At 46.9% G+C, this 26,127-nt stretch overlaps 1 protein-coding gene and 1 long non-coding RNA gene across 6 annotated transcripts in view; one reads left to right on the forward strand and one right to left on the reverse strand.

The window, feature by feature from the left end:
- TRIM67 (tripartite motif containing 67) overlaps positions 1 to 16,615 on the reverse strand; it is a 66,977-nt gene extending 50,362 nt beyond the window's left edge. For all 4 annotated transcript variants that reach the window (XM_084623729.1, XM_084623727.1, XM_084623728.1 and 1 more), the window contains exons 1-2: positions 15,742 to 16,615; positions 7,602 to 7,697 (exon numbers count right to left, since the gene is read on the reverse strand). In XM_084623729.1, coding sequence (XP_084479855.1) covers positions 7,602 to 7,697; positions 15,742 to 16,605 — 960 coding nt within the window. In that variant the 5' untranslated portion in view covers positions 16,606 to 16,615. The remainder of the gene's footprint in view (positions 1 to 7,601; positions 7,698 to 15,741) is intronic.
- LOC311518180 lies at positions 16,109 to 25,334 on the forward strand. 2 transcript variants are annotated; one of them, XR_014710913.1, is made up of 4 exons: positions 16,109 to 16,198; positions 19,146 to 19,293; positions 20,205 to 20,284; positions 23,846 to 25,334. It is a non-coding gene; the product is annotated as an uncharacterized lncRNA (long non-coding RNA). The 2 variants fall into 2 exon arrangements; XR_014710914.1 differs by lacking the exon at positions 16,109 to 16,198 and adding an exon at positions 16,821 to 16,909.
- Positions 25,335 to 26,127: the final 793 nt, after the last annotated feature.

Raw genomic sequence — 26,127 nt, forward strand, 5'->3', positions numbered from 1 at the left:
CAGCTCGACTACAGCTGGAATTAGCCAAATTTCAGGCTGAGGAAAAACAAAGGGAACATGAAAGACAGATAGAACTCATGCGGCTGAAGGAGGAGGAGAAGGAAAAAGAGAGGAAGCATGTGGAGGAGATGGAGAGGATAAAGGCCCAGCAGAATATACCAACAAACCCTAGCAATCCTTCTCCAGGTACCACTTCCCATCCCAGAAAGTTCCCCACCTACAAGGCAGGTGATGATACTGAGGCCTTCTTAGAAAACTTCGAAAGGGCCTGCCTTGGGTACAACATCTCTACTGACCAATACATGGTAGAGCTGAGGCCGCAGCTCAGTGGACCCTTAGCTGAGGTGGCAGCTGAAATGCCTAAAGAACACATGAACAAGTATGAACTGTTTAAATCCAAGGCGAGAGTCAGAATGGGGATAACACCCGAGCAGTCTCGTCGGAGGTTCAGAGCCCTAAGGTGGAAACCAGACATGTCATTTACCCGACATGCCTACCACATTGTAAAACATTGGGATGCCTGGATATCAGGAGCAAGTGTTGAATCTCCAGTAAATTTGCCCTTCCTAATGCAAATGGAACAATTCTTAGAGGGTGTTCCTGAGGAAATAGAAAGATACATCCTAGATGGGAAACCCAAAACTGTAATTGAGGCAGGAGAGATTGGAGCCAGATGGGTGGAGGTGGCAGAGAAGAAGAAAACTGGTCGCAGTTGGAGCGGAGACCAGAAGGGACCACCCCAGACCACACCCTATTACCGGGGGCCGCCCAAAGCCCCACCTACCTCCCAAAGAACCCTCCAGACCCCTTATCGTCCCACCACCCCGTTCTCCAGCAACCCTCCTCGCCCCAGTGACCCGTCAGCTGGACGATGTTTTAAGTGTAACGAGCTGGGGCATGTAAAGGCCAACTGCCCCAAGAACCCCAACAGATTACAGTTCATTGCACCGGAATCACACCAGAGGTCCACAGGCCCAGATACCTCCCAGATACCCTTGGAGCGGAGGGAAACTGTGAGTGTGGGTGGGAAGAAGGTCACCGCGTGGAGGGACACCGGAGCACAAGTGTCAGCTATCCATGCTTCCTTAGTGGACCCCAATTTAATCAACCCAGAGATCCAAGTGATGATTCAACCCTTCAAGTCCAACTCTTTCAATTTGCCTACAGCCAAGTTGCCTGTCCAGTACAAGGGCTGGTCAGGAATGTGGACTTTTGCAGTCTATGATGATTATCCCATCCCCATGCTGTTGGGGGAAGACTTGGCCAATCATGTGAAGCAGGCCAAGAGGGTGGGAATGGTCACCCGCAACCAGGCTAAACAAGCCGTGAGGCCTAGCTCTGTTCCGGAAACTTCTATCAGGACCCAGTCAGAGGTGATGGACCTGGACCCCAGGCCAATGTCTGCAACAGCAGTAGTGGATCCAGTCCCGGAGACCCAGACGGAACCAGTCCCAGAACCGGAACCAGCCAAACAACCAACACCAGACCCCATGTCAGCACTGAATCCAGTACTTGCAACCTCAACACCAGAGGGCCCCACCGAACCTGAACTGGCAGCAGCCGATAACCCTACACAAGAGGCTCAGCCGGAGCCTGAATCCCAACATAGTGCACCAGCGGAGAGCGGTTCACAGTCAACAGAAACAGCTCCATCCCCTATATCGCTTCCAGAGGGACCAAGCCTAGGTCCACAATCCCATGAGGAACTGATGTCTCCAGCATCAAGGGAACAGTTCCAGACCGAACAGGAAGCAGAGGAAAGCCTCCAGAGAGCTTGGACGGCGGCACGGAGCAACCCACCGCCTCTCAGCTCTTCTAATCGATCCAGGTTTGTTGTAGAAAGAGGACTTTTATACAAGGAAACTCTTTCTGGGGGACACCAGGAAGACTGGCATCCTCAGAGACAGTTGGTAGTTCCAACTAAATACCGGGCCAAGCTCTTGAGCTTAGTCCATGATCACCCTAGTGGCCATGCTGGGGTGAACAGGACCAAAGACCGTTTCGGGGGGTCATTCCACTGGGAGGGAATGGGCAAGGATGTTTCTACCTATGTCCAGTCTTGTGAGGTGTGCCAAAGAGTGGGAAAACCCCAAGACCAGGTCAAAGCTCCTCTCCAGCCACTCCCCATCATTGAAGTTCCATTTCAGCGAGTAGCTGTGGATATTCTGGGTCCTTTTCCGAAAAAGACACCCAGAGGAAAGCAGTACATACTGACTTTCATGGATTTTGCCACCCGATGGCCGGAAGCAGTAGCTCTAAGCAACACCAGGGCTAAAAGTGTGTGCCAGGCACTAGCAGACATTTTTGCCAGGGTAGGTTGGCCCTCCGACATCCTCACAGATGCAGGGACTAATTTCCTGGCAGGAACTATGAAAAACCTTTGGGAAGCTCATGGGGTAAATCACTTGGTTGCCACTCCTTACCATCATCAAACAAATGGCATGGTGGAGAAGTTTAATGGAACTTTGGGGGCCATGATACGTAAATTCGTAAATGAGCACTCCAATGATTGGGACCTAGTATTGCAGCAGTTGCTCTTTGCCTACAGAGCTGTACCACATCCCAGTTTAGGGTTTTCCCCATTTGAACTTGTATATGGCCGTGAGGTTAAGGGGCCATTGCAGTTGGTGAAGCAGCAATGGGAGGGATTTACACCTTCTCCAGGAACTAACATTCTGGACTTTGTAACCAACCTACAAAACACCCTCCGAACCTCTTTAGCCCTTGCTAGAGAAAACTTACAGGATGCTCAAAAAGAGCAAAAAGCCTGGTATGATAAACATGCCAGAGAGCGTTCCTTCAAAGTAGGAGACCAGGTCATGGTCTTAAAGGCGCTCCAGGCCCATAAAATGGAAGCATCGTGGGAAGGGCCATTCGTGGTCCAGGAGCGCCTGGGAGCTGTTAATTATCTCATAGCATTCCCCACCTCCAACCGAAAGCCTAAGGTGTATCATATTAATTCTCTAAAGCCCTTTTATTCCAGAGAATTAAAGGTTTGTCAGTTTACAGCCCAGGGAGGAGACGACGCTGAGTGGCCTGAAGGTGTCTACTACGAAGGGAAATGTGCTGGTGGTGTGGAAGAGGTGAACCTCTCCATGACCCTTGGGCGTATGCAGCGACAGCAGATCCAGGAGCTGTGCACTAGCTACGCGCCAACGTTCTCAGCCACCCCAGGACTGACTGAACGGGCATACCACTCCATTGACACAGGTAATGCTCACCCAATTAGGGTCCAACCTTACCGGGTGTCTCCTCAAGCTAAAACTGCTATAGAACGGGAGATCCAGGATATGTTACAGATGGGTGTAATCCGCCCCTCTGAAAGTGCATGGGCATCTCCAGTGGTTCTAGTCCCCAAACCAGATGGGGAAATACGTTTTTGCGTGGACTACCGTAAGCTAAATGCTGTAACTCGCCCAGACAACTATCCCATGCCACGCACAGATGAACTATTAGAGAAACTGGGAAGGGCCCAGTTCATCTCTACCTTGGACTTAACCAAGGGGTACTGGCAGGTACCGCTAGATGAATCTGCCAAGGAAAGGTCAGCCTTCATCACACATCTCGGGCTGTATGAATTTAATGTACTCCCTTTCGGGCTGCGAAATGCACCCGCCACTTTCCAAAGACTTGTAGATGGTCTCCTAGCGGGATTAGGAGAATATGCAGTCGCCTACCTTGACGATGTGGCCATATTTTCGGATTCCTGTGCAGACCACCTGGAACATCTACAAAAAGTCCTTGAGCGCATAAGGGAGGCAGGACTAACTGTTAAGGCTAAGAAGTGTCAAATAGGCCTAAACAGAGTGACTTACCTTGGACACCAGGTGGGTCAAGGAACTATCAGCCCCCTACAGGCCAAAGTGGATGCTATCCAAAAGTGGCCTGTCCCAAAGTCAAAGAAACAGGTTCAATCCTTCTTAGGCTTGGCCGGTTATTACAGACGATTTGTACCGCCCTACAGCCAAATCGCTGCCCCACTGACAGACCTAACCAAAAAGAAACAGCCAAATGCTGTTCAGTGGACCGGAAAGTGTCAGAAGGCCTTTAACAAGCTTAAAGCGACACTCATGTCTGACCCTGTACTAAGGGCCCCAGACTTTGACAAACCGTTCCTAGTAACCACAGATGCATCCGAGCGTGGTGTGGGAGCAGTTTTAATGCAGAAAGGACCTGATCAAGAATTCCACCCTGTAGTGTTTCTCAGCAAAAAACTGTCTGAGAGGGAAAGCAACTGGTCAGTCACTGAAAAAGAATGTTATGCCATTGTCTACGCTCTGGAAAAGCTACGCCCATATGTTTGGGGACGGCGTTTCCACCTGCAAACCGACCATGCTGCACTAAAGTGGCTTCACACCGTCAAAGAAACTAACAAAAAACTTCTTCGGTGGAGTTTAGCTCTCCAAGATTTTGATTTCGACATCCAACACATCTCAGGAGCTTCTAACAAAGTGGCTGATGCACTCTCCCGTGAAAGTTTCCCAGAATCAACTGGTTAAAATCGTCCTTGAGATGTGGAAAATATTGTTAGTCTTTATGTACTTGGTAGTATATTTAGAGATGCATGTGTCTTATTAACTCTGTTTTCCTAGAGCTCCAGGAAGAAATCCCAGCCAGTGTTTCACCCTAGCTGAGATTTGGGGGGCGTGTCATAAATATAAAGGGAAGGGTAAACCCCTTTGAAATCCCTCCTGGCCAGGGGAAAGCTCCTCTCACCTGTAAAGGGTTAAGAAGCTAAAGGTAACCTCGCTGGCACCTGACCAAAATGACCAATGAGGAGACAAGATACTTTCAAAAGCTGGGAGGAGGGAGAGAAACAAAGGGTCTGTGTCTGTCTGTATGCTGCGCTTGCCAGGGACAGAACAGGAATGGAGTCTTAGAACTTTTAGTAAGTAATCTAGCTAGGTATGTGTTAGATTATGATTTCTTTAAATGGCTGAGAAAAGAATTGTGCTGAATAGAATAACTATTTCTGTCTGTGTATCTTTTTTGTAACTTAAGGTTTTGCCTAGAGGGGTTCTCTATGTTTTTGAATCTAATTACCCTATAAGATATATACCATCCTGATTTTACAGGGGGAATTTCTTTATTTCTATTTACTTCTATTTTTTATTAAAAGTCTTCTTGTAAAACACTGAATGCTTTTTCATTGTTCTCAGATCCAAGGGTTTGGGTTTGTGGTCACCTATGCAAATTGGTGAGGCTTTTTATCCAACATTTCCCAGGAAAGGGGGGGTGCAAGTGTTGGGAGGATTGTTCATTGTTCTTAAGATCCAAGGGTCTGGGTCTGTAGTCACCTAGGCAAATTGGTGAGGCTTTTTACCAAACCTTGTCCAGGAAGTGGGGTGCAAGGTTTTGGGAAGTATTTTGGGGGGAAGGACGCGTCCAAACAGCTCTTCCCCAGTAACCAGTATTAGTTTGGTGGTGGTAGCGGCCTGTCCAAGGTATAATATTTTGTACCTTGGGGAAGTTTTGACCTAAGCTGGTAAAGATAAGCTTAGGTGGTTTTTCATGCAGGTCCCCACATCTGTACCCTAGAGTTCAGAGTGGGGGAGGAACCTTGACAGAGGTTTATCCCTGTTTTGTTATAACTTTGAAACTAAGGCCAGAGGGGGTTCCTCTGTGCTCTTTGAATTTTCTGATACTCTGTAAGGCTAACTACCAGCCTAAGTTTACAGAGGTGATTCTTTTACCTTTTTCTCTTTAAATAAAATCCTTCTTTTTAAGAACCTGACTGATTTTTCCATTGTTCTAAGACCCAGGGGTTTGGGTCTGTAGTCCCTTTGTAACCAATTGGTGAGGATATATGCTCAAGCCTTCCCCAGGAAAGAGGGTGTAGGCTCGGGGGAATATTTTGGGGGGAATAGGACTCCAAGTGGTCCTTTCCCTGATTGTTTGTTAAATCATTTGGTGGTGGTAGCAATCCCAAGGGAAGAAAGAAATCTGTGCCCTGGGGAAGTTTTAACCTAAGCTGGTAAGAATAAGCTTTGGGGGTCTTTCATGCGGGTCCCCACATCTGTACCCCAGAGTTCAGAGTGGGGAAGAAACCCTGACATGGGGATTAGCTGCAGGTTTCCCCTTTGGGTTCACCTCTCGGATTTTAGTAACATGGGGTGGAGATTCAGGGGGTCACAGTCAAGAATACCAGAACAGACAATTCCTGGTCATTCGACTCTAACTACAACAGTACCATTATGCATAACAATTTTCCACTGTTTCTGTTCTTATGCATTAAGGGATTTTACAGCACAGTTTTAAATATCTTTAGGTTTCAAGAGGGCAAAAGTAGCTACTGACGGGGGCTAGGTGACCCAGTGGATCAGTGATGGACTATGGAGTCCTTCAACTGCAGCTCACTGCTTCAAAGCTGTCCAATGTGTATAGTGAGTGGCTGAAGTTCATTACCACCTGACAGTTGTTTGGTGGCCTAAGGGACATGGGTTGGTGGTTCAGGCCAGTTCCTATAAGTCAGTTATCCATATCACCTAAAAAAAAAAAAAAGTTAATCTCCCTTATTGGCACTTCTAGCAGAGCAAAAAAGGAACACGAAAGGTGGCGGATACAACATTCTGTGGCACTTCATATATGTTGGCAGCATTTGTGGTATAAACTCAATTTGGGGTTTTTTAAATAATTTAATTTTAGATCAAATTTGTATTTCTCAAACTCCTGCCTTCCCTTTCTGTGCAAAGCAGGAACTGGGGATTGCTCACTGATGACAAAAGGGCCAGAAGTAAAGCAGAAAGCACACAGTGGGGATACCATAGAAGCTATGCTAGAAAAGATCACTAGTTAGAATAATAATAATCCTCCCCTAGCGCCCTGCTAAATCAGTATAGGGAAGCAGGCACTGCTGCTGCATGTCCCAGACCTGTTCTATGGGTAGAGAGAGAGATGAAAATTCCCCAATATCCAGCAACTTTCATAAGCCTACATTCACTTGAAAAAAACAATTGAGTTTCCCACTAGTTTTGTGCTCTTGTCGTGCAAATATAAATTTATGTTTTAAAAGACATTAATTAGCCTTTTGCCCAATGTAATGAGTCAAAATCCAATTATCAGAGCTGAACATATACATACACAACAATAATTTCCACTCAATCCCCCCCCTAATTCATTTTGGCAGTGTTTGGGCCCTTTTTGTATTTTGACTTTACACAAATATCCGAACTATTAAAATATAAGAATGTTCTCAGAAACAGCATAATTTAAGCAAATGTTGAACTATTCACGGGTAGTAAGTTTTGAATTTGTAAAAATGAGTATTTGTACCAAAACCCTGACTCTAAGAATTACATTCATCCAGTCAGTGAACAGAAGCACACCATACAACCAATGAGTCCAATCAGAAATTAAACAACACAGTTCAAACTTCCAATTTTGAATATCAACTTCTTGCAACAAATGGCGTACAATCTATAGGCCAACAAATATTTGTAGACATTAACTGATTAATAATTTTGCCTAACAAATACATTCAAGAAAAGAGTATGTTATTCCAGGCAATTTGTGAACAGCAAGAGACTAAAGTCATCAAATAAATTATGCACTCAGCTCTAATGATTACTATATTATCAAAACAACAAGTAGTATACAATTACCTGTATCTGCTGTAATATATTTTTCAGCTGAACCAAAAATTCTTTAGCTTCCTTTGCTTTATCTGAAACACCATTTAAAGCCTGAGACAGCTGTGTCTGTAAGAAACAGAATTTAAAATGAAAAATTAGAGATAAAATGCAAATGAATTCTTACTAATCCTTACTTTTTACAATTAAATGTTAAAAGGCTTACTTGGCATCACATGTATTCTTACTTGCATAGAGGATTTGTGCTAGAAAAGAGCAAGTCAGAATTTCAATTGTAATAGATTTAGTAAGGGTGAATCTCTGTGTGGGTAGTCAGTTATTGTCTCCATTTTCCAATTAAATGTAATGACTAGTTAAGTCACAACACTTACAAAAGCCTAAAACTGCTCACATATGCATGGAAATGATAGTACCTTATATTTACATAGTGTCAGTCATGCTGAAAAATCCCCAAATGATTTCAACTAGCAATTTCTTAACTCTAAGCCTGAAATTTTTACCAACTTTGTAGAGTCAGCTACAATTAAAATATATTAGAACTTTCATTACAAACCCTGTTTGTATAGTCTTGTAACATTGTATAAAAATTTCTTTTGGGGCTGAAAGCATCCATTCTTCAACTTAACCCAGAGGTAAATATTTCTGGAAAGATTGAGAAAAATTCCTTTACCCATTTTGAGTTATGAGAGGGTGAAAAAAATATATGAACTTTCACCATTGTTCGACAACTTTAAGCTAATGTTTTGTTTATGAATAATTTAAATGGCAGAATTTTACAACATGATATTTGAACTACAATTCTAGCCACAAGACTAAGCAACTTTAACTCCACCCCTTTGTGCATATGAACTACAATTATCTTTACATGACCACATATTAGTGCTCAAAGTATAAAACATGGCATTTGATAACTTTGTATTTAGCTGTGATACTCTGAACACCTTTCCCAGAGCTGAAGATGAGCTCTGTGTAAGGTCAAAAGCTTGTCTCTTTCACCAACAGAAGTTGGTCCAATAATAGATATTACCTCAGCCACCTTGTTTACTTGATAATAACCTTAGACACATGCAGTATCTTGCACAACCATATTCATGTAACACAGACAAAAATGCATTAAATTATTTCTCTGAAAAGTACACGTGAAGGCCCTGCTCCTGTAGTTGCATCCATGGAAGCAGACCCTTGCCCCTGCATAGAGCTTCAATTACCTTTGCCCCCTCACAGATGAGATTGCAAGATCAGGCTCTAGAGTATATTTAAACAACATACTACAGATGCAGAATAGCAAAACTGTCTAACTGTCAACTGCACTATGTTTTGTGTTATGTTATCGCAGATGTAACTTCAGGAACTCTTTCAATACTATATCAACCAGCAGTGCTTCATTAAAATAACTTGTGGAAAATATACTATGAGCCACATCCTCTGCTGCTGTTAATTGATGTAGCTGCATTGAAGCACATGGAGCTATGCCAATTTACACTAGCTGAGGATCTTGCCATTGGTCTCTTACTACAATGTTAGCTCTTAGGCCCAGAGCCACAAAGGTACTTAGATATTCTCTCTCTCTCTCTTTCTACCTCAATAACCGTTTAAATATTTATCTACAGTAAAATGTTAGATTACTCTGAATATCTTAGGTGCCAAGTGAGTTCAGGGACCTACAGAGTTCGGCAGGAGTTTTGTGGCTTGCAGTGGAGTGAAAACTGGGACTTAGATACCTAACTTTGTTGTTTAGGCACTTACATATCTTTGTAGATGTGGGCCAAAGTCACCATTTATTCTCTGCTTGCTCCTTGAGGGAAGTGATTTACAGCTACCCTGACAAGAGCACACCTCACTTCCCCCTTGTGCCAGCTCAGCTCTACCCAACCCCTCCCCTGCTCTACCCGTCCTTCACCCCTTCCTCCCTATGCACCTGTGCTCAACTGGGAGAGAAGACATTGGGTGCGCTACTCCTCCTGCTCTATTTCCTATGCTTTGACCAATGCGGTAGGAAGCTCTAACACAACCACAGGAGGGTCTTACCTTATGTAGCCACATTAGGGGTAGGTGCAAATTGGCCCTTAATGGGACATAGCATTGAAGGCTTCAGGAAGAATCAACCCTAATGTTTACCCTTCTGCTCATGGGAATGTTCCATATTAAGCCCAGTTATATGTACTGTACTGGTACCAAATTTGAAAATAGAATATCCTCTACTACAATTAACTTGTAACTAATCTAATAGGAAGAGCTATAATAATTATATTATCGCTGTCAGTACCTATGTATGTGTTTTTACAACTTCCTACTAAAATTCTTGGCATCTCACAAAATTTGAAGTAACAATGTCTGGTACAAAAGTTTACCAGGCTCATTGGGCCAAATTCTTATCCCTTGATAAGGTCCCTATATGCCACCAGAGCACCACAAAGGGGCTGGTGAAGATTCCCCCAGTTTTACATGCCTTTTGGTTACATGCCTGTACCCCACCACAGGACATATTTTTGCCAGCACCAGGTGGGAATGTGATGGAATGGTGTGACAAAGTATGGAGAGAGCGGGGCTGGAGTGTGATGTGCTCTGCCAATCAGTGGCTAGTGGAATGGTCCCAACAGGACAAGTGTGCCTCAGTCACAAAACAAAGACAACTATAATTAGTCCATGACAAAAATATAATTGCCACCACTCCAACATCTAATCCCATCCCCAACATCAGAGCACAGTGCATCCCACAGTATGGATGGGGCCAAAAACTAGGGTTTGTCCCATAGGTATCATGGCAACCATTAAATTCTGAGTCAATCCAGATCAATCATCAACTACATGGATATTAATGTAACTGAGCACATTCAGTCTCAGCTCCTCATATATAGCCACCATGAAGACCCTGTATATAAACTTGACAAAGACTGATCAAATAACTTGACCAAACTTTTCCACTCATTAAACAATTGCAGTTGTGCTACTGCAAGTAGAATATGAAAGCCAGTTCTCTGAGCACTAAACCCATTTAGAGATAATAGCCTTGTTAATTAAAACATTTATAGGGTAGTTTTTAAAGCAAATGGATTTAGCCATGTACTTTCCATTAAAACAAAATGGATTCAGATGCCTAAAACCTCCATAAGCCACTATAAAAAGCACCCTGTACATTCAGAGCTTTCTTTCAAACAGTGGAAGGAGTTGCTTGAAGCTGAACAGCAAGTTACAAGCTCTATTAATTATGACAATTAATAATTCCTGATGAATGTTGTTCTGTCCACATTGATCTTAATTTTAATATCTGGGTCCAGCAATGAAATAAGGATTCTGTAGATGGGTAAAAAGGTTATACTCTTATCAAATATAGTAACAGACAGATAACGAGGAGGACAAGTAATCAAATCTAGCTAGGCATAGAAGACTGATGTTTTCCCTGATTTTAGAAAATGAGACTGATAATTCTATCATTCTTTTTCAAAAGAAGAGTTCATTGCTCATTTATCTTTCATAGAATCATAGAATCTCAGGGTTGGAAGGGACCTCAGGAGGTCATCTAGTCCAACCCCCTGCTCAAAGCAGGACCAATCCCCAATTTTTGCCCCAGATCCCTAAATGGCCCCCTCAAGGATTGAACTCACAACCCTGGGTTTAGCAGGCCAATGCTCAAACCACTGAGCTATCCCTCCGCCCCCCCCCCTTTCTTTTTCTCCATCTATCATCATAGCAAATTAACTACTGATTACATCATATGATCCAGGCACTGAATTCTTAAAGAGCTTCCAAGTTTCTGGGAATGGAGGGTAGGGGTTTGGGGGCAATTCTGCTCTACCTTCTAAAGGGGCATCCATACTCCAATATTTGCCCTCAACTACTTGCTCATATTCCTATGCCTCAGTGTCCTAAACAGACCCCTGTCCAACTAAAGTTCCTGATGCCATCTCTACTACAAGATCACACATACACAATAGTTATATTTTTGATGTACATGGCGGGACTCAACAGAAGTTGCAGAGCTGAGACTTGTTCACCATGCTTCCCCATACCTGCGAGTCAAAGGGCCCACAAGTTGAAATCTATCATTAGTAATATTATTAATATTTTTGTATTACAGTAGAGCCTAGAGATCCCAAATGTGATCATGGCTCCATCATACTAGGTGCTGTCCAAACACAAAGTACAATATCCTTCCCTCCGACAATAGGAGCACACAATTTTGATCAATCCCTTTAAAGCCTTCCTACCAGAACCTCAGCTGATATAAATCAATGATCCTCCACTGATTTATACCAACTGAGGATCTAGCTCCGTGTCTGTATATTACATAATTTCTAACTTCTCCAAAATAATTTACTTATGGCAGATTCCTACATATATTTCTAGGGGAAAGTATTTTTATTAAACTAATATGACTACAAAATGCTCATGGCGGATGAGCTAGATTATCTAGCAATAACATGTACAAACAATTAAATGTGTCATATAATTCTAAATACAATACTTTAATTTATGGTTGGCCAAAGTTACAGGACCCAGGAGGCAGTAAGTGTAAATTACTGCATCTGAAAACTTACTAAGGTCCAACTACAAATATCCAATTCCAAAATCCAACTATCTGAAAATAAACATGAAATGAGCGGTTAGACTGGCTCCTGTTGGCAGTTTCAATATTTTTATTTCCTGCCAAGTATATTGTTCTAGGATAATTAACACTTACAAGACATGAAAAGATTACTATCACAAAATTAGTTAATTTTAGGTTATTTTACTGTTCTCTTTAGAACCTTTATCATAACATTCAAGCTACATATAACAAGGGAAAATCACATTCTGTGAGAACAAACTCTCAGGAGGAAAAGTGCAGTGAAAACACAAAACAACAGAATTTAGTTCATTCCTCTGACAAAGTCTCTAAGAAGAATGAGAAATGATTTAAAATGTATCTTGATCAGCACCACAGTTTATCACATCGTTTCAAAAGGCGTTAATCAGTTGTAGCACAAGTAGACTCTAGTAGAATACAAACTGGCTTCACAATCTATAAAACACTAACACTTATGCATACTGAAGTCAATCATAGTTCATCAGGGGTTCGGCAGGTTCCTTGATGAAGACTTTCCACCAAAAAATCAGATTCTGCAATTAGCATAAATGGCAAAAGCTGTGAATTCATGACCTGAGGCTTATGAGTCAAGTGAATTTAACTCCTGAACACAAAAAAATCAAGTTATTCAGGAGATGGTTTAATGGTCTAAGTAAGTCCTTAGCTGGAAGTACTTTGACTCTGTTGAAACACAGATTGAAGTACTGCCAGGGCTGATTCACCCATTCATTCTTCTGATCAATAAACAAAGTTCTGTGCAGTGGATGCCATGTGGGATCTTTTCATGAGTCTTTACAAATTGAAGCCCAGTGTGTTCTGCATCAGCACTACTGTGTGGGGGAGCCAGGGATCAGGGCACAAGAAGTGATCCATTTTCTTCCCCTATGCAGAAGCCAGAAATTATCACAGACCCTCTCATTACCTCCACAGGTGCTAATCATACCAAAGAGAACAGGGAGGAGGTGAGCCTTTCCTCTGCAGTAACCAACAGAAGGAAGCAAGCTGCCCCACCTGAAGGGTTGTAGCAGTTGGGTGCTCACCCTCCATGCGGGAGGGACCCGCCTCAGTGCTGCTGTATGGATAGTTGTAATGTGCTGAGGATGACAAGCACTCTATAAATGTAAAATATCAATCATTAATTCTTAATCGAGTCAGTGTCCAGGCTTCCTGGCGAGTCTGACAAGCTTCAAATCAATTTTAAGACAATCATCTCTTGGTCTCTATCCAAAAAATATATGAAACAATCTCAGCTCCATCTTGCACACAAATATCAGCAAACTTATGTGAAAGTACTATCTCCCAAAACCCCCAGACAGGTTCAAATTATAATGAGTATTAATACTAGGGATGAGTGAACCAGACTGGAACAATCTGTGAACTGGCCAAGCCTTCATCTGTCCCATAACCAAACACTACCATCACTAGTTTTTGGATCAATGTGGATAAGACCCTCACCTCCTCCATCCTTAACTGTCATCATGACTGTGGATCACAGCCACCATACAACCCTCTAAAAGACCCTAGCACAACTTGCAAATAAACCTCTACACACCTTCCCTCTCTGCAGCCCTCCAGTGGGTCCCGGGCAACCTTCTGTCACTGATACGTTTATAGCAAAGTGACAGATAAAGATGCTATCGAAGGCCCAACAACTGTCTGCCTCTCTAATTTAATTTGGATTGGGAAGAAAGCAGATTTGGTTTGAGATTTGGAAGTTGAGATGTTATGGCCTAATGCAAGATCACAGAGAGGGAGCGTTTCGGTTACTAGAAGGTCATGAGAAGGGAATATGCTGCCCAGGGTCTAATAGAGGGTCAACAAGAAGGGAGGAAGGACCAGGGGCCTATTGGAGAGTTGCGTGAAGGGAAAGGAGAGCGGAAGGCTATCAGAGAATTATGGAAATAAGGTAGCCTCAATGTTCAGATAAACATCAAGACACTAGGGTGAGTTACCCAGAATCTCCCTCTTATCTCACCCGCCTCAACAAGAACTGTCACTGACATAGAATACTTCTTCCTCATTGTGGGGCTAGATCCTTGGCCCCATTAAAGATACATTTGTGTTACTCTGGTGGCATAAAGTGTACCGCTGCCCTGAAGGGGTAACAGGATTCCGCCAATACAGGGGAATCTTGGGTGGGGTATATCTGGTGTAGCCAGGTTTATATCAGCCCCCTTTCACAGAAGGTGTATTGGGGCTGGCTGGAGTTGGGAGGGGACATTCTGAGAATGTCCCTGTTGGATCATATTAAAGAAGTTCTGTATTAAAATCACAAATGAGTTTGATTCCCCATAGTTTAAATTCCAGGGTATTACTAATAAAGAGGTCTCTTGGCTTTTGGTCTCTTGTTTTTACTGTTTCTCTCCCTCTCTGTGTGAAACTTGCAAGCTGCTAATTGTGTTAGTACATCCTAAGACAGAGTCTGTTCTCAAAGCAATACTTTGTAACAACAACTACTTACACAGAGAGAGACTCAAAGCAATACTTTTTAACAACAGAAACAGCACCCAGAGATTCCCCGCCCTTTTGTTGTATTCATCTCGCTTTGTTAACAATTGTGATTAAAATAGAGATAGAGGATGTATGTGGATGGATGCTTGGTGTGGATAATAACTGAATGATCAGGGAGGTGCCAGCCTAAGAATCCAGTGTCCATCGGCCAAAGAAGGCATCAAGTGGAAACAACGAGAGGACCCCCGGAGGGCAGACTGAAATCCACCCAACAGCCTCAAGGATGGGAGAACCAAAGAACAACAGGGAGCCATCAGGAATGTGCCATCTGCTGATTGATTCAGCAACAGCATGATAAAGCAATTCCCATAGACTAGCATAGGAATAAATCCCTAAAAAATGGACTCTAGAAAGTGAGAACTTTGAGGTCTGATTCTGCAAACCAACTTCCAGGAGCATCAGATGTGCATCTAACAAGGCCCTGCTCCCTCCCTGTGTCCAGGCCACCTGGCCAGTGGCTTGGCATGAGCAACTCTAAGGCTGGTAACTATGATAACAACCTTGCAGAACCTCTGTGTGTGTGTGTGAATGAATGAATGTGTGAATAAATATGAAACTGAATGGAATGTTATAGCTATAACTAACTGCTTACTTTCTGTATTTCTTTCTGTATTCACAATAAATGTGGCATTTTGCCTTTTCTCCTCTAGTAAAATCCTGCTGGTTTTTATTTTATTTGCATAACATCCCAGGGGTGTGCTGGGGGCATTCCAGGACTAACCTTGTCTAGGGGACTCTTATAGACAGCATAAATTGCAGCAGTCCTGGGGCTGCTCTAATTTGAGGGAAGGGCCATTTTAACCCCCTGCCTGCTACAGGAGTAGGGGAGGAGTAAAGGTAACTGACATCCACTTTTATCTCCTCCCACCTCAGCATGATCTTGGACAGAGGAGGATTGCAGAAGCCAAAACAGAGCCCCAGTCTGGGGAAAGTGCTTGGAGGTCCGGAGCTGGAGGGTGTTGGAGAAGAGGCGAGTGGAGCTAATGATCAGAGACCTTCCCCCCCTCCCCGTCATGAAGGCAGGGCCGTGCTGCTTGGGCTGGGGGGGGGGCACCCCCACGCCCCCGAGCTTACCTTGTGCTGTTTCCACATAGCCCCCAGGGCTTTCACCTCGTGCTGGCCATGCTTGCCCTCCTCCAGGCACTGGTAGCAGACGGGGGTGCCGCAGCTCACGCAGTACATGCTGTAGTTCTCCAGCTCGTGATCGGCGCAGGTGGGCAACTTGCGGGCGCCCCCCGCCGCCTTGCCGCCGCCGGGCCCGCCCGGGAGGCTGGGCGGGGGCAGCAGACGGTGCTTGGCGAAGGGCCCCCGGGTCGGGTGGCACTTGAGCTGGCAGGCGGCGCAGTACAGCACCTCGCACTGCTCGCACGCCACGGCGGCCGCCTCGGGCGGGCTGCGGTCGCAGAGCTGGCACTTGGCGGCGGCCCGGCCTTCCTGGTAGCGCTGCACGATGGCCTCCAGCAGCCGGTTGCGCGGGAAGCCGCGGAGGCCGCGCGGGTCCAGGGAGGCGCTGCGGTGGCATTGCGGGCAGGTGAGGGACGAGCTGGGGCCCGCCCCGCGGGGAGCCGCCGCCGAGGAGGAGCCGGCCGGGGCCGGCCCCAGCGGCAGCACCCGCACCCCGTTGGGGGACTTGAGGCTGGGGGTGTAGGAGCCGTAGCCGCTGTCGCTCTCGCTGTGCAGGCTCAGCTTGTCCGCGTGCTCCCCGCCGCCGCCGCCGCCGCCCCCCGCGGCGCCCTCAGCCTCCGAGCCCGCCGCCGGCCCGGCTGCCGCGGCCCCGGGGGCCCGGGGCTGCAGCAAGGCGGGCAGCTGCTGCTCGCGCTCGGGCGTCTGCACGGCGATGGTGCGGGCGCAGGGCAGGCAGACGTTGTGCGAGCAGGGCAGGATGATGGGCTCCCGGAACAGCGAGCCGCACACCGGGCACTTCAGCTCCTCTTCCATGGCCGCGGCGCCGGGCCGGCCGGGTCAGCGGACAGGCCCGCCGAGGCGGGGCTCGCTGCCGCCTTCCCTGCCCATGCCCCAGCGTGGCCCCCGGCGCTGGGGCTCAGCACCCCGCGGGAGGGACAGCGGCTGGCTGGGCGGAGGCGGCGGAGCTCCGCACGCCGGGCTGCACACAGAGCCGCTGCTCCCGTGGCGCGCGCCCGGCGGGGCTGGACAGCTCCTGAGGGGCTGAGCTGGAGAGGAGGCGCCGGCGCTGCAGCGGCAGGAGGCTATTGTTTATGGCCAGGCGATTTCCTCGCCCGTGGTGTGTGTGCAGCGCGCGGAGCGGAGCGGGCTGGGTCTCCACTGCGGCGAGTAGTACGGGGGGGGCGGGGAGTGGGGGGGGGGGCGGGGGGAGGAACAAAGGGCGGGAGTAGGCAGTGCTGCAAATAAGGGATGGCTCGCTGGCTGGCCGAGTCTGGAGCCAGCGACTCCTTCAAAGGGACTGTGCTGTGATGGCTTTATCGGTTTAAAAATTCCATTATTAATGGAAATAGACAGAGAAGAGGAGGAAGCTTGAAAGCGAATAACAAACCAAAAAAAAAAATGTTTCTTTCGATACATTTCTTATCATGCTCCAACCCAAATGCGAGCCACAAAACGTTCAAGCATTGTTAGAGAGAATGCAAGGGGGGGGGGGGGAGTTTGCTATTATAGGCATGAATCTTGGTTGGCTGCTCCATGCACAAGCAGTGGGAGTGGGAATCATGAGTAAAGAAATGCACCAGAGCTAGTAGCAATGTAACCCAAACCGACATTTGCTGAGAAAATAAATCAGAGATGCCCGCTGAGAGTTTTGTGAATTGAAAATAAGCATCATTATAAGAAAGGAACCGGTGGTGGGAAATCCCCCATCTGTTTTGTTTGCGCTCCATATGTTTAGAGGGGATGTAAGGGTGGTTTATTAACGGAATGAAGAAATTATAAATAGAAATGATTTCACTACTTTGAGTAGATTACACAGTTTTGTGAGTCCCATCATGATTTAATATATAGTTTGGTTAAAAGCCACATTCATATTAAATTCCATCCCACCAGCAGACTTATTGTTTTTGTATTTAAATGTTTGTGGGTTGTCTTAAAAGAGAAGGTTACACACCCTGTGCAGTAACTGAGGTTTGTTTGATATGTGTGTCCCTGGGGGTGCTCCACTTCAGGTGTCGGTGCATCCCGGTGCCATTAATCGGAGATCTTCAGTAGCAGGGCCCGGTCGGGACACACGTGCACAGTTGGTGTCTCGCGGCATCATTGGAGTCTTTGGCATGTGCATGCGTTCCGACCCCCTCAGTTCCTTCTCCAATACCTTTAAGTCGAATTCCAAAGCAGAGGGGAGGAGGGTGGGTAGTGGAGCACCCACAGGGACACATACATCTTGAAGAACCTCAGTTACTGCACAGGGTGAGTAACCTTCTCTACTTCTTCGAGTGGTCTCCCTGTGGGTGCTCCACTTCAGGTGAATGTACAGCAGTACCTGCTATGGTTGGGGGGACTTTGGAGTTGCGGATTTGGCAGTGGCAGACAGTACTGTATGACCTACTATAATGTCCGCTCTGGCATCTTGTGTGATGGTGTAAGTGTTTGGCAAACATATGGTCTGACAACCATGTAGCGGCTTTGCATATGTCAATCATGGGTACGTTGTGTAGGAACTCTACCGATGTTGACGTAGCTTGAGTGGAATGAGTTCTGATGCCATCAGGAGGTTCAACGTCGTGGATCTGGTAGCAAGACCTAATACAGTCGGAGATCCACTTGGAGAGCGCTGTTGTGAAATAGCAGCTCCTTTCAGCAGTAGATACGAAGAGTCTAGGTGATTTACGAAATGATTTTGTTCTGTCCAAGTAGAAGGCAATCGCTCTTCTAACATCCAGGGTATGAAGTGCCGCTTCCTGTGGGTTTTTGTGGGGTTTGGGGTAAAAAGTGGGGAAGTGTATCAGCTGGTTAAGATGGAAAGAGAACACCACCTTTGGCAGAAATTTAGGGTGGGGTTGCATCGTGATCTTGTCCTTAAATAAATTAGTGTATGGGGAGTGGGCCATCAGTGCCCTTATTTCTCTGCCCCATCTGGCTGACGTGATGGCCACCTTCATGGACATGTGGAGTAAGGAGGAGGTGGCTATTGGTTCAGAGGGAGGTTTCATTAGGCCTCTGAGGGTGAGGTTCAAATTCCAGGTGGGTGTGGGGTGGGGTGGACTTCAGGGTAGAGGTTTTGGAATCCAGTAAGGAAACATTTTGTAGTAGGGCGTGTGGAGACAGAGGAGCTGTCCAGTTTCTCATGGAAGGCATTGATTGCCACGAGATGAACTCTGATGGAACTGAGTGATAGACCTTTGTTTTTGAGTTCTAAAATTTAGTCTAGGATATCAGGAAGGGATATGGTGCAGGGTGTGAGGGTTTTCTATAAGGACCACATTGAGAATTGTTTCCACTTTTGGAGGTAACTATTGTGAGTGGAGTCGCATTTACTGTGTAATAACACGTGTCTGACTTACTCCGAACAGGCTAGTTCATGCAATTGGAACTAAGGAGGAGCCTCTGAGGAGGATGAAGTTTCTCCAGTTGTGGATGGAAGATGCAACTGTCGCTCTGGGAGAGGAGGTGCGGTCTCATCGGGAGAGTTCTTGGAGGGCAGATTGACATGCGAAGCAGGTAAGGATACCAAGTCTGTCTGGCCCGTGCCGAGGCGATAAGCATGACCTTGGCCTTGTCATCCTTGATCTTGTGGAGAACTCTGTGTATTAGAGGAATTGGAGGGAATGCATACGTAACTGTCCAGTTCCATGAGAGTAGGGATGCGTCTCTCAGGGAGCCTTTCCGAGTCCCACTCTGGAGCAAAATAATTGGCATTTGCGGTTCTTTGCTGTGCCAAATAGATCTACCGAAGGAGAGCCCCAAAGGGAGACTAGGTGGGATGCGATCATAGAAATTAGTTCCCGTTCATGTTTTTGTGAAAAGTGTCTGCTACGGGTGTTGGCGGTGGTGTTCTGACACCCCAGCAGGAATGAGGCCGTGATGTCTATGCGATGTCGTATGCACCAGTTCCAAAGTTTGATGGCTTCTATGCACAGGGAGTGTGATCTTGCTCCCCCTTGTCTGTTGATGTAGAACATACATGCAATGTTGTCCGTGAGTATTCAAATAGATTTGTTTCGAATGAGTGGGAGGAAGTGAAAGCAGGCGTACCTGCCGGCTCTGAGTTCTAGGAGGTTTATATGCAGATGGGCCTCCAGTGCAGACCACCTACCCTGTGTCATGTGGTGTTGCAGGTGTGGCCCCCCCCCCCTCGCGTATCAGGGAGGTGTCTGTGGTGAGCATAAGCGCGGGGGGATTTTGGCAAAAGGGAACTCCTGCACATATATTCTCCCTTTCCGTCCACCAGTGCAATGAGTTCAGCACATTTGTGGGTGGAGTTACCATCATGTGGAGGCTGTGCTTGGCAGGTTTGTACTCAGCCAGCCCTGTAAGGCCTCATGTGTAGTCTGGTGTGTTTCACCACGAACGTGATAGCTGCCATGTGGCCCAGAAGTTGAAGGCACTTTCTGGCTTCGACCCTTGGGCAGGTGGACACTGTATGTATGAGGTGTTTGACGGTGAGGAACTTGGCCTGCGGGAGGAAGGCTCTGAGGAGGGTCGAGTCCAGGTAAGCCCCATTGAACTCTATTTTCTCTATTTTGACTTTTGGAAGTTTATTTGCAATCCAAGCCTTTGGAAAAGAGCGATGGTTGACTGGGTGGCCGTATGCATTTCTTCATATGATCGGTCCTTGATGAGGCAGACATCCAGGTATGAAAAAAATATGATCCCTTGTTTACGTAGGTAGGCTGCCACCACCACGAGAGTCTTGGAAAACATCCGTGGTGCAGTGGAGAGACCGAATGGGAGCACTCTGTATTGGAAGTGGTCGTGTCCCACTGTGAACCATAGGAATAGTCTGTGTGCTGGGTGTATTGAGGTATGCGTCTTGGAGGTCAAGGGCTGAGAACCAGTTCCCTCATTCCAGCACCGGTATTATCATGCCCAACACAACCATTCTGAATTGGGAGCGGACAAATTTGTTGAGTCATTGCAGGTCTAGAATGGGTCATATCCTCCGCTTTTCTTCTGGGTCAAGAAATAGTGGGAGTAAAATCCCTTTCCTCTGTGCTGTGTTGGAACTCATTCCACTGCACTTAAGAGGAGTAGGTGAGTTACTTCTTCCCGAAGTAGATGTTTGTGAAAGGGGTCCCTGAAGAGGGACAGGGAAGGGGTAGGGGGGCATGAAATAAAAAGGATGGAATAGCCCAACTGCACTATTTCCAAGACTCAGTGATCCTGTGTGATGTTTCACCAAGCGTGGTGAAAGCATTGGAGGCAATGGTCAAAAGGGCAGTAGGCGCTGGTGGTAAGGAGTGGTCACTTAGACCCTCGACCAAGACTTCAAAATTGCGGTTTGTGGCCCGATGGGTGGGGCGTAGGTTGTTCTGACTGGGTTTGTCAATGTCTGTTAGACCTGCCACGGGACCTCCCAGTGTCATAGAATCATAGAATATCAGGGTTGGAAGGGACTTCAGGAGGTCATCTAGTCCAACCCCCTGCTCAAAGCAGGACCAATCCCCAATTTTTGCCCCAGATTCCCTAAATGGCCCCCTCAAGGATTGAACTCACAACCCTGGGTTTAGTAGGCCAATGCTCAAACCACGGAGCTATCCCTCCCCATACTGCTTGGACTGTGGGCAGTTGTATTGCTGCAGGTGAGACCTCTGGTAAGGCTGGTATCTCTTTCTCTTGGAAGGAGGGGTGTAGATCCCTAGTGTTTGGAGGGCACTGGAATCTTTCATTGTGTGAAGGACTTCATTGGTTTTTCTGGAAAAAAGTTTATCTTTGTTGAACGGTAAATCCTTCACTTTGGTCTGCAGCTCTTTAGGGATACCAGATGAGGAGAGCCAGGAGGCCCCACGCATCACCACCATAGTAGCTGTGGTGCGAGCTGCTGTGTCGGCCATGTCCAGAGATGCTTGAAGCGCTGTTCTGGATACTAGCTGTCCGTCTACCAGGAACAATTTAAAATCTGCTCTTCAGTCCTCTGGGATGTGGGAAGTAAATTCAGAAAGTTTGTTGTAATTATCAAAGTCATAGCTAGCACGAAAAGCGGTATAGTTGGCAATTCTAAATTGGAGAGTAGAGGATGTGTAAATCTTGCCACCTAAGAGGTCAAGGTGTTTGAGGTCTATTTCTGGGGTGTGGACCGCTAATGAGGTTGTTTAGCCCTATGGTTAGCAGCTTCAATCACAAGGGAGTTGGGCTGCAGGTTTGAGAATAAGAAGTCCACGCCCTTAGCTGGAACATAATATTTCCGGCCAGCCCTTTTGCAGGTTGGCAGGACGGAAGCTGGTGTCTGCCAGATAGTGTCGGCCAGTTCCAATATGGCATTGTTTATGGGGCATGCAATCTTTGAGGATGCCAAGGGTTGGAGGATCTTCAAGAGTTTATGTTGATTCTCCTGTACTTCCTCCAATGGAATGTCCTGGCTGATTGCAACCCTCTTAAATAATTCCTGAAATTGCTTAAAGTCATCTGCTATAGTTGGTGGGGATAGCATGACGGCTTCATCAAGTGAAGAAGAGGAGTTGTGTTAGGGCAATTCCATGTCAGGTGCGGGCTCTTCCTTCACTTCCTCATGTAGATCCTCAAAGGCTCTAGACGCAGATGGTGTTGGGGATCCAGGTGGAGAGTGGATCTGCACTCTATGAAGCGAGGAGGTGCGGGAGTAGTGGGCCTTATAGGGTGCCCATGAGTCCCAAGGTGCCCATTGCATGGGATATGGTAGTTGAGGTCCCATCCATGGTGGAGCAAACCATGGGAATTGGGGTTGGTCCTTGTGATGCACGTTCCTGTCAGGTGGTCTTTGTTGTGGTGGAGGAGAGTCAGGTGGAGAAAAGACTGCGTCTCCGTGGTCGTCATCATTGCTGTCTGTGAAGACAGAGCGTTCAGTAGAGCATTCATCCATTATTGGGAGTAGACCACATCCACCCTGACTGAATTGGCCTTGTCAACACTGGTTCTCCACTTGTAAGGTAACTCCCTTGTCTTCATGTGCCAGTATATTTATTCTTGTATCTCTAATTTTCACTTCATGCATCTGAAGAAGTGGGTTTTTTACTCACAAAAGCTTATACCCAAATAAATCTGTTAGTCTTTAAGGTGCCACCGGATTCCTCATTGTTTCAGTAAGAGAGGGTGCCTGGATCACAGGTGAGCCCTTGGTACCGAGTGGCGGTGAATCCAGCACCAGCGCCACTGAGATGTCTCGAGGCATTAGAAATTGAATCTGCGCCGGAGAGTGCGACACCGTGGATTTAGAGTCAGAAGCCATTGGTTTAAGCAGTTTGCCTTTGGTCTTGGCTGGTGCAGTAGCCCCATGGTGGCACTGTCAGCCGCTGCCGGATGGTGTGTCGGTGGGGTCGCCGGTGCCAACGGCGTTGTCGGTGCCAGGGCTATGTGCAGAGATGGCGCCAACTCCGGCACAGGCGTCAGCGCCTTCAGTGCCGAGGAGGAGACCTGGCCATGACGCGGTCTTGACTCCTTACTTTTCTGCACCATATGCCCGGTGCCAGAGGTGCTGGGAACGTCACAGATGCTGACCCTTGAGGCAGTTGGCACCGCTGGCAAGGAGCTCACTGGGAAACATTTCTTTTTGCCCGGTTCCCTGTGAGGGGAGGTCAAGGCTCTCGTCCTCTTCTCATGCGAGGGTGGAGCCCTGCTCGTGGTCAGTTCTGACGTGGTTGGAGAGCACCTAGGAGAGTTGTTCCTCCTGTCTCCAAATCAGGTTGGAGGGATTTCTCCATAAGACCCATCTTTAAACCCCAGTCTCTGTCTTGGCTAGCTCTGGCTTTTAGATTATTGCAGTGGACGCACTTATTTGGGACATGAGTCTCACCGAGGCATTTGACACACCAGCAATATCCTTCTGAGTGTGGTATGGGGTCCTTGCAAGAGTTGCATTTTGTAAAACCGGGAGACCCCAGCATCTTGAATGTGGCCCACTCAAGAAAGTCTAAGAATGAGACCTTAGCGGGGTTCACTCCCAAAGTGGGAAAAGGGGTTAAGAAAAAACTAGGGTTTTTTTGTTTGTTTTTAAAACGAACTGTATGCAACTATCTAAAGGTAGGGTAGTAACTGGGGAGTTTTTATCTAACTAAAACTAATTTTCCTCTCAAAATAGAGGAAGAGGTTCAGCAATGCCCTGAGTTCTGTCTTCAGCCAAGGAGGGTTCAGAAGGAACTGAGGGGGGTCAGAACGCACGTGCACCAAACAGACTCCAACAACAATTCGAGACACCAACTGCGCACACACATCCCGACCAGGCACTGCTACTGAAGATCTCTCATCAATGGCGCTGGGATGCACCGACACCTGAAGTGAAGCACCCACAGGGATACCACTCAAAGAAGAACTTTTGTGTTCAAACAAAAGTCTAGCATTAACTTTTGGTAGCTGAAAAGCATAGTGAATAGAAAAGCTTAATCCTCTTTCATGATTCATTACAAGGATTTTAGCATTTTATTTGTGTCACTGGAAAGGAGGGCATACATTGGTTTTGGCCTTTGCCTTTGTCCTACTTGTAACATTATAGCTGTACATTAAGTGGGAAGTTTTAATACCAGTTATGCAGAAATGGACTAAATCGATAATGAGATAGCATTTGACAGAGCTAGACCTGAGTAGGCTGACCATCTATGTGGCATCGTAAGGATATTAAAAACTCCCACTATTTTCATTCTATTCACTTGCCCCATTTCTCAGGTCTGGCCAATGCAGGCCCCAAGAGGAAGGGACAAAGTAGCTTTATATCTTTGTAGCTTCCCAACTCTGGGCTGAACAGGGCTGTTTTGGGCCCCTGTTACAATTTAGAAAAGCCTCGGGGCTGCTATAAATCACATGTGGCTGCCTTGGCCATCAGGTGGTAGGGTGATTAGATGTCCCTATTTTATAGAGACCGTTGCGGTTTTGGGGTGTTTTTCTTATTACCCCCCAACCCCCATCCTGATTTTTCACACTTGCTGTCTGGTCATCCTATCTGGTGGGGACCAGGATATGGATAGTGTAGATCTGCTGTGCTCAATCAGAGATACCATTAATGCAAGGGGATTTCCCAGGTAGCAGGTCACACTGATTTTTCCAGATGTTTTATGCCATCAGATCTTAGGGAAAAACTGTGACCAGTATCCAGAGGCGAAAGTAAGCCAACACGGTCCGGTCTGGCATACCGGCAAGAGCCAGTATGCCGTGCCGGACCAGACCAGCTTCCCCAGGCTGGCGATTTAAAGGGCCCGGGGCTCCCCGCAGCGGCCGGAGCCCCAGGCCCTTTAAATTACCACCAGAGTCCCGCTGCCAGAGCCCCTGGGTAGTGGAGGCAGCTTGGGCGGTGATTTAAAGAGCCCTTTAAATCACTACCAGAGTCCCCGGCTCCCGCTGCTACCCCAGGGACTCCGGCAGCAGGGCTCAGATGGCGATTTAAAGGGCCCATGGCAGTAGCGGTAGTTGGAGCCCTGAGCCCTTTAAAACACCACCCTAGCCCCACTGCTGGAGCCCTGGGGTGGCGGTGGCCCGGGGCTCCAGAAGTGATTTAAAGGGCCAGGGGCTCCCAGCCGCCGCTACCACAGTGTAGCCCCAGGCCCTTTAAATCTCTGCCAGAGCCCCGAGCCCTGGAGTAGCGGCAGCAGCCGGGAGGCCCCGGGGCTCCGTCGGCAATTTAAAGGGCCTGGGGCTCTGCTGCAGTAGCGGCGGCTGGAGCCCCAGGCCCTTTAAATCTCCACCGAGCCCCGGGGCTCCCAGCCACCTCTGCAGCTGGTAGCTCAGGGGGTGATTTAAAGGGCCCTGGGCTCCCAGCCACTGCTACTGCAGCCGGGGATTTAAAGGCCCCACCTCTTCCGGTTGAGGACACGCCCTGCTCAGGACTCCGGCGTACCGGTAAATCCTTTAAGTTACTTATACCCCTCCCAGTATCTCTTATATGGTGGTTAAAATATTTGTATCATCTAGATAGTCTAAAGTGGACCTCCCCAACTATGGGACTAGATGTACAATGAATATTTCTGGTATGGATATATGTCACACATGTTATGATATATATAATTTCCTAGAAGCAACAATTCTTATGGAGGTCTTTTGGGTTCTTTTTGGCCTTTTGCTAGATTGCTGTCACTTTTAGTGATCATGTGGGGTGTAATGGCATATCTTCTCTGAGAGATTATTGGTACGGTGGGAGCAGAAGTAAAGAGATTGGTCAAAGTGTGCACAAAGTTTGACTACTACAGTGTCATGCTGGTTGCCAGATTTGGCAGGAGCTGATGGTACTTGAAAGTAGGCCATGAGCTTTGCAATATTTCCTTGAAGCAGGAGCACTGGTCAAACACATCTGGTGATGAGATACAGCATTCTGTTTTAGACTGAGCTTTATCTGTGTCATGCACAAATCTGGTTTTGCCTCACTATTTATTTTTG

Source organism: Lepidochelys olivacea (genome assembly GCF_965140295.1).
Source record: "Lepidochelys olivacea isolate rLepOli2 genome assembly, chromosome: 3".
Taxonomy (NCBI): Eukaryota; Metazoa; Chordata; order Testudines; family Cheloniidae; genus Lepidochelys; species Lepidochelys olivacea.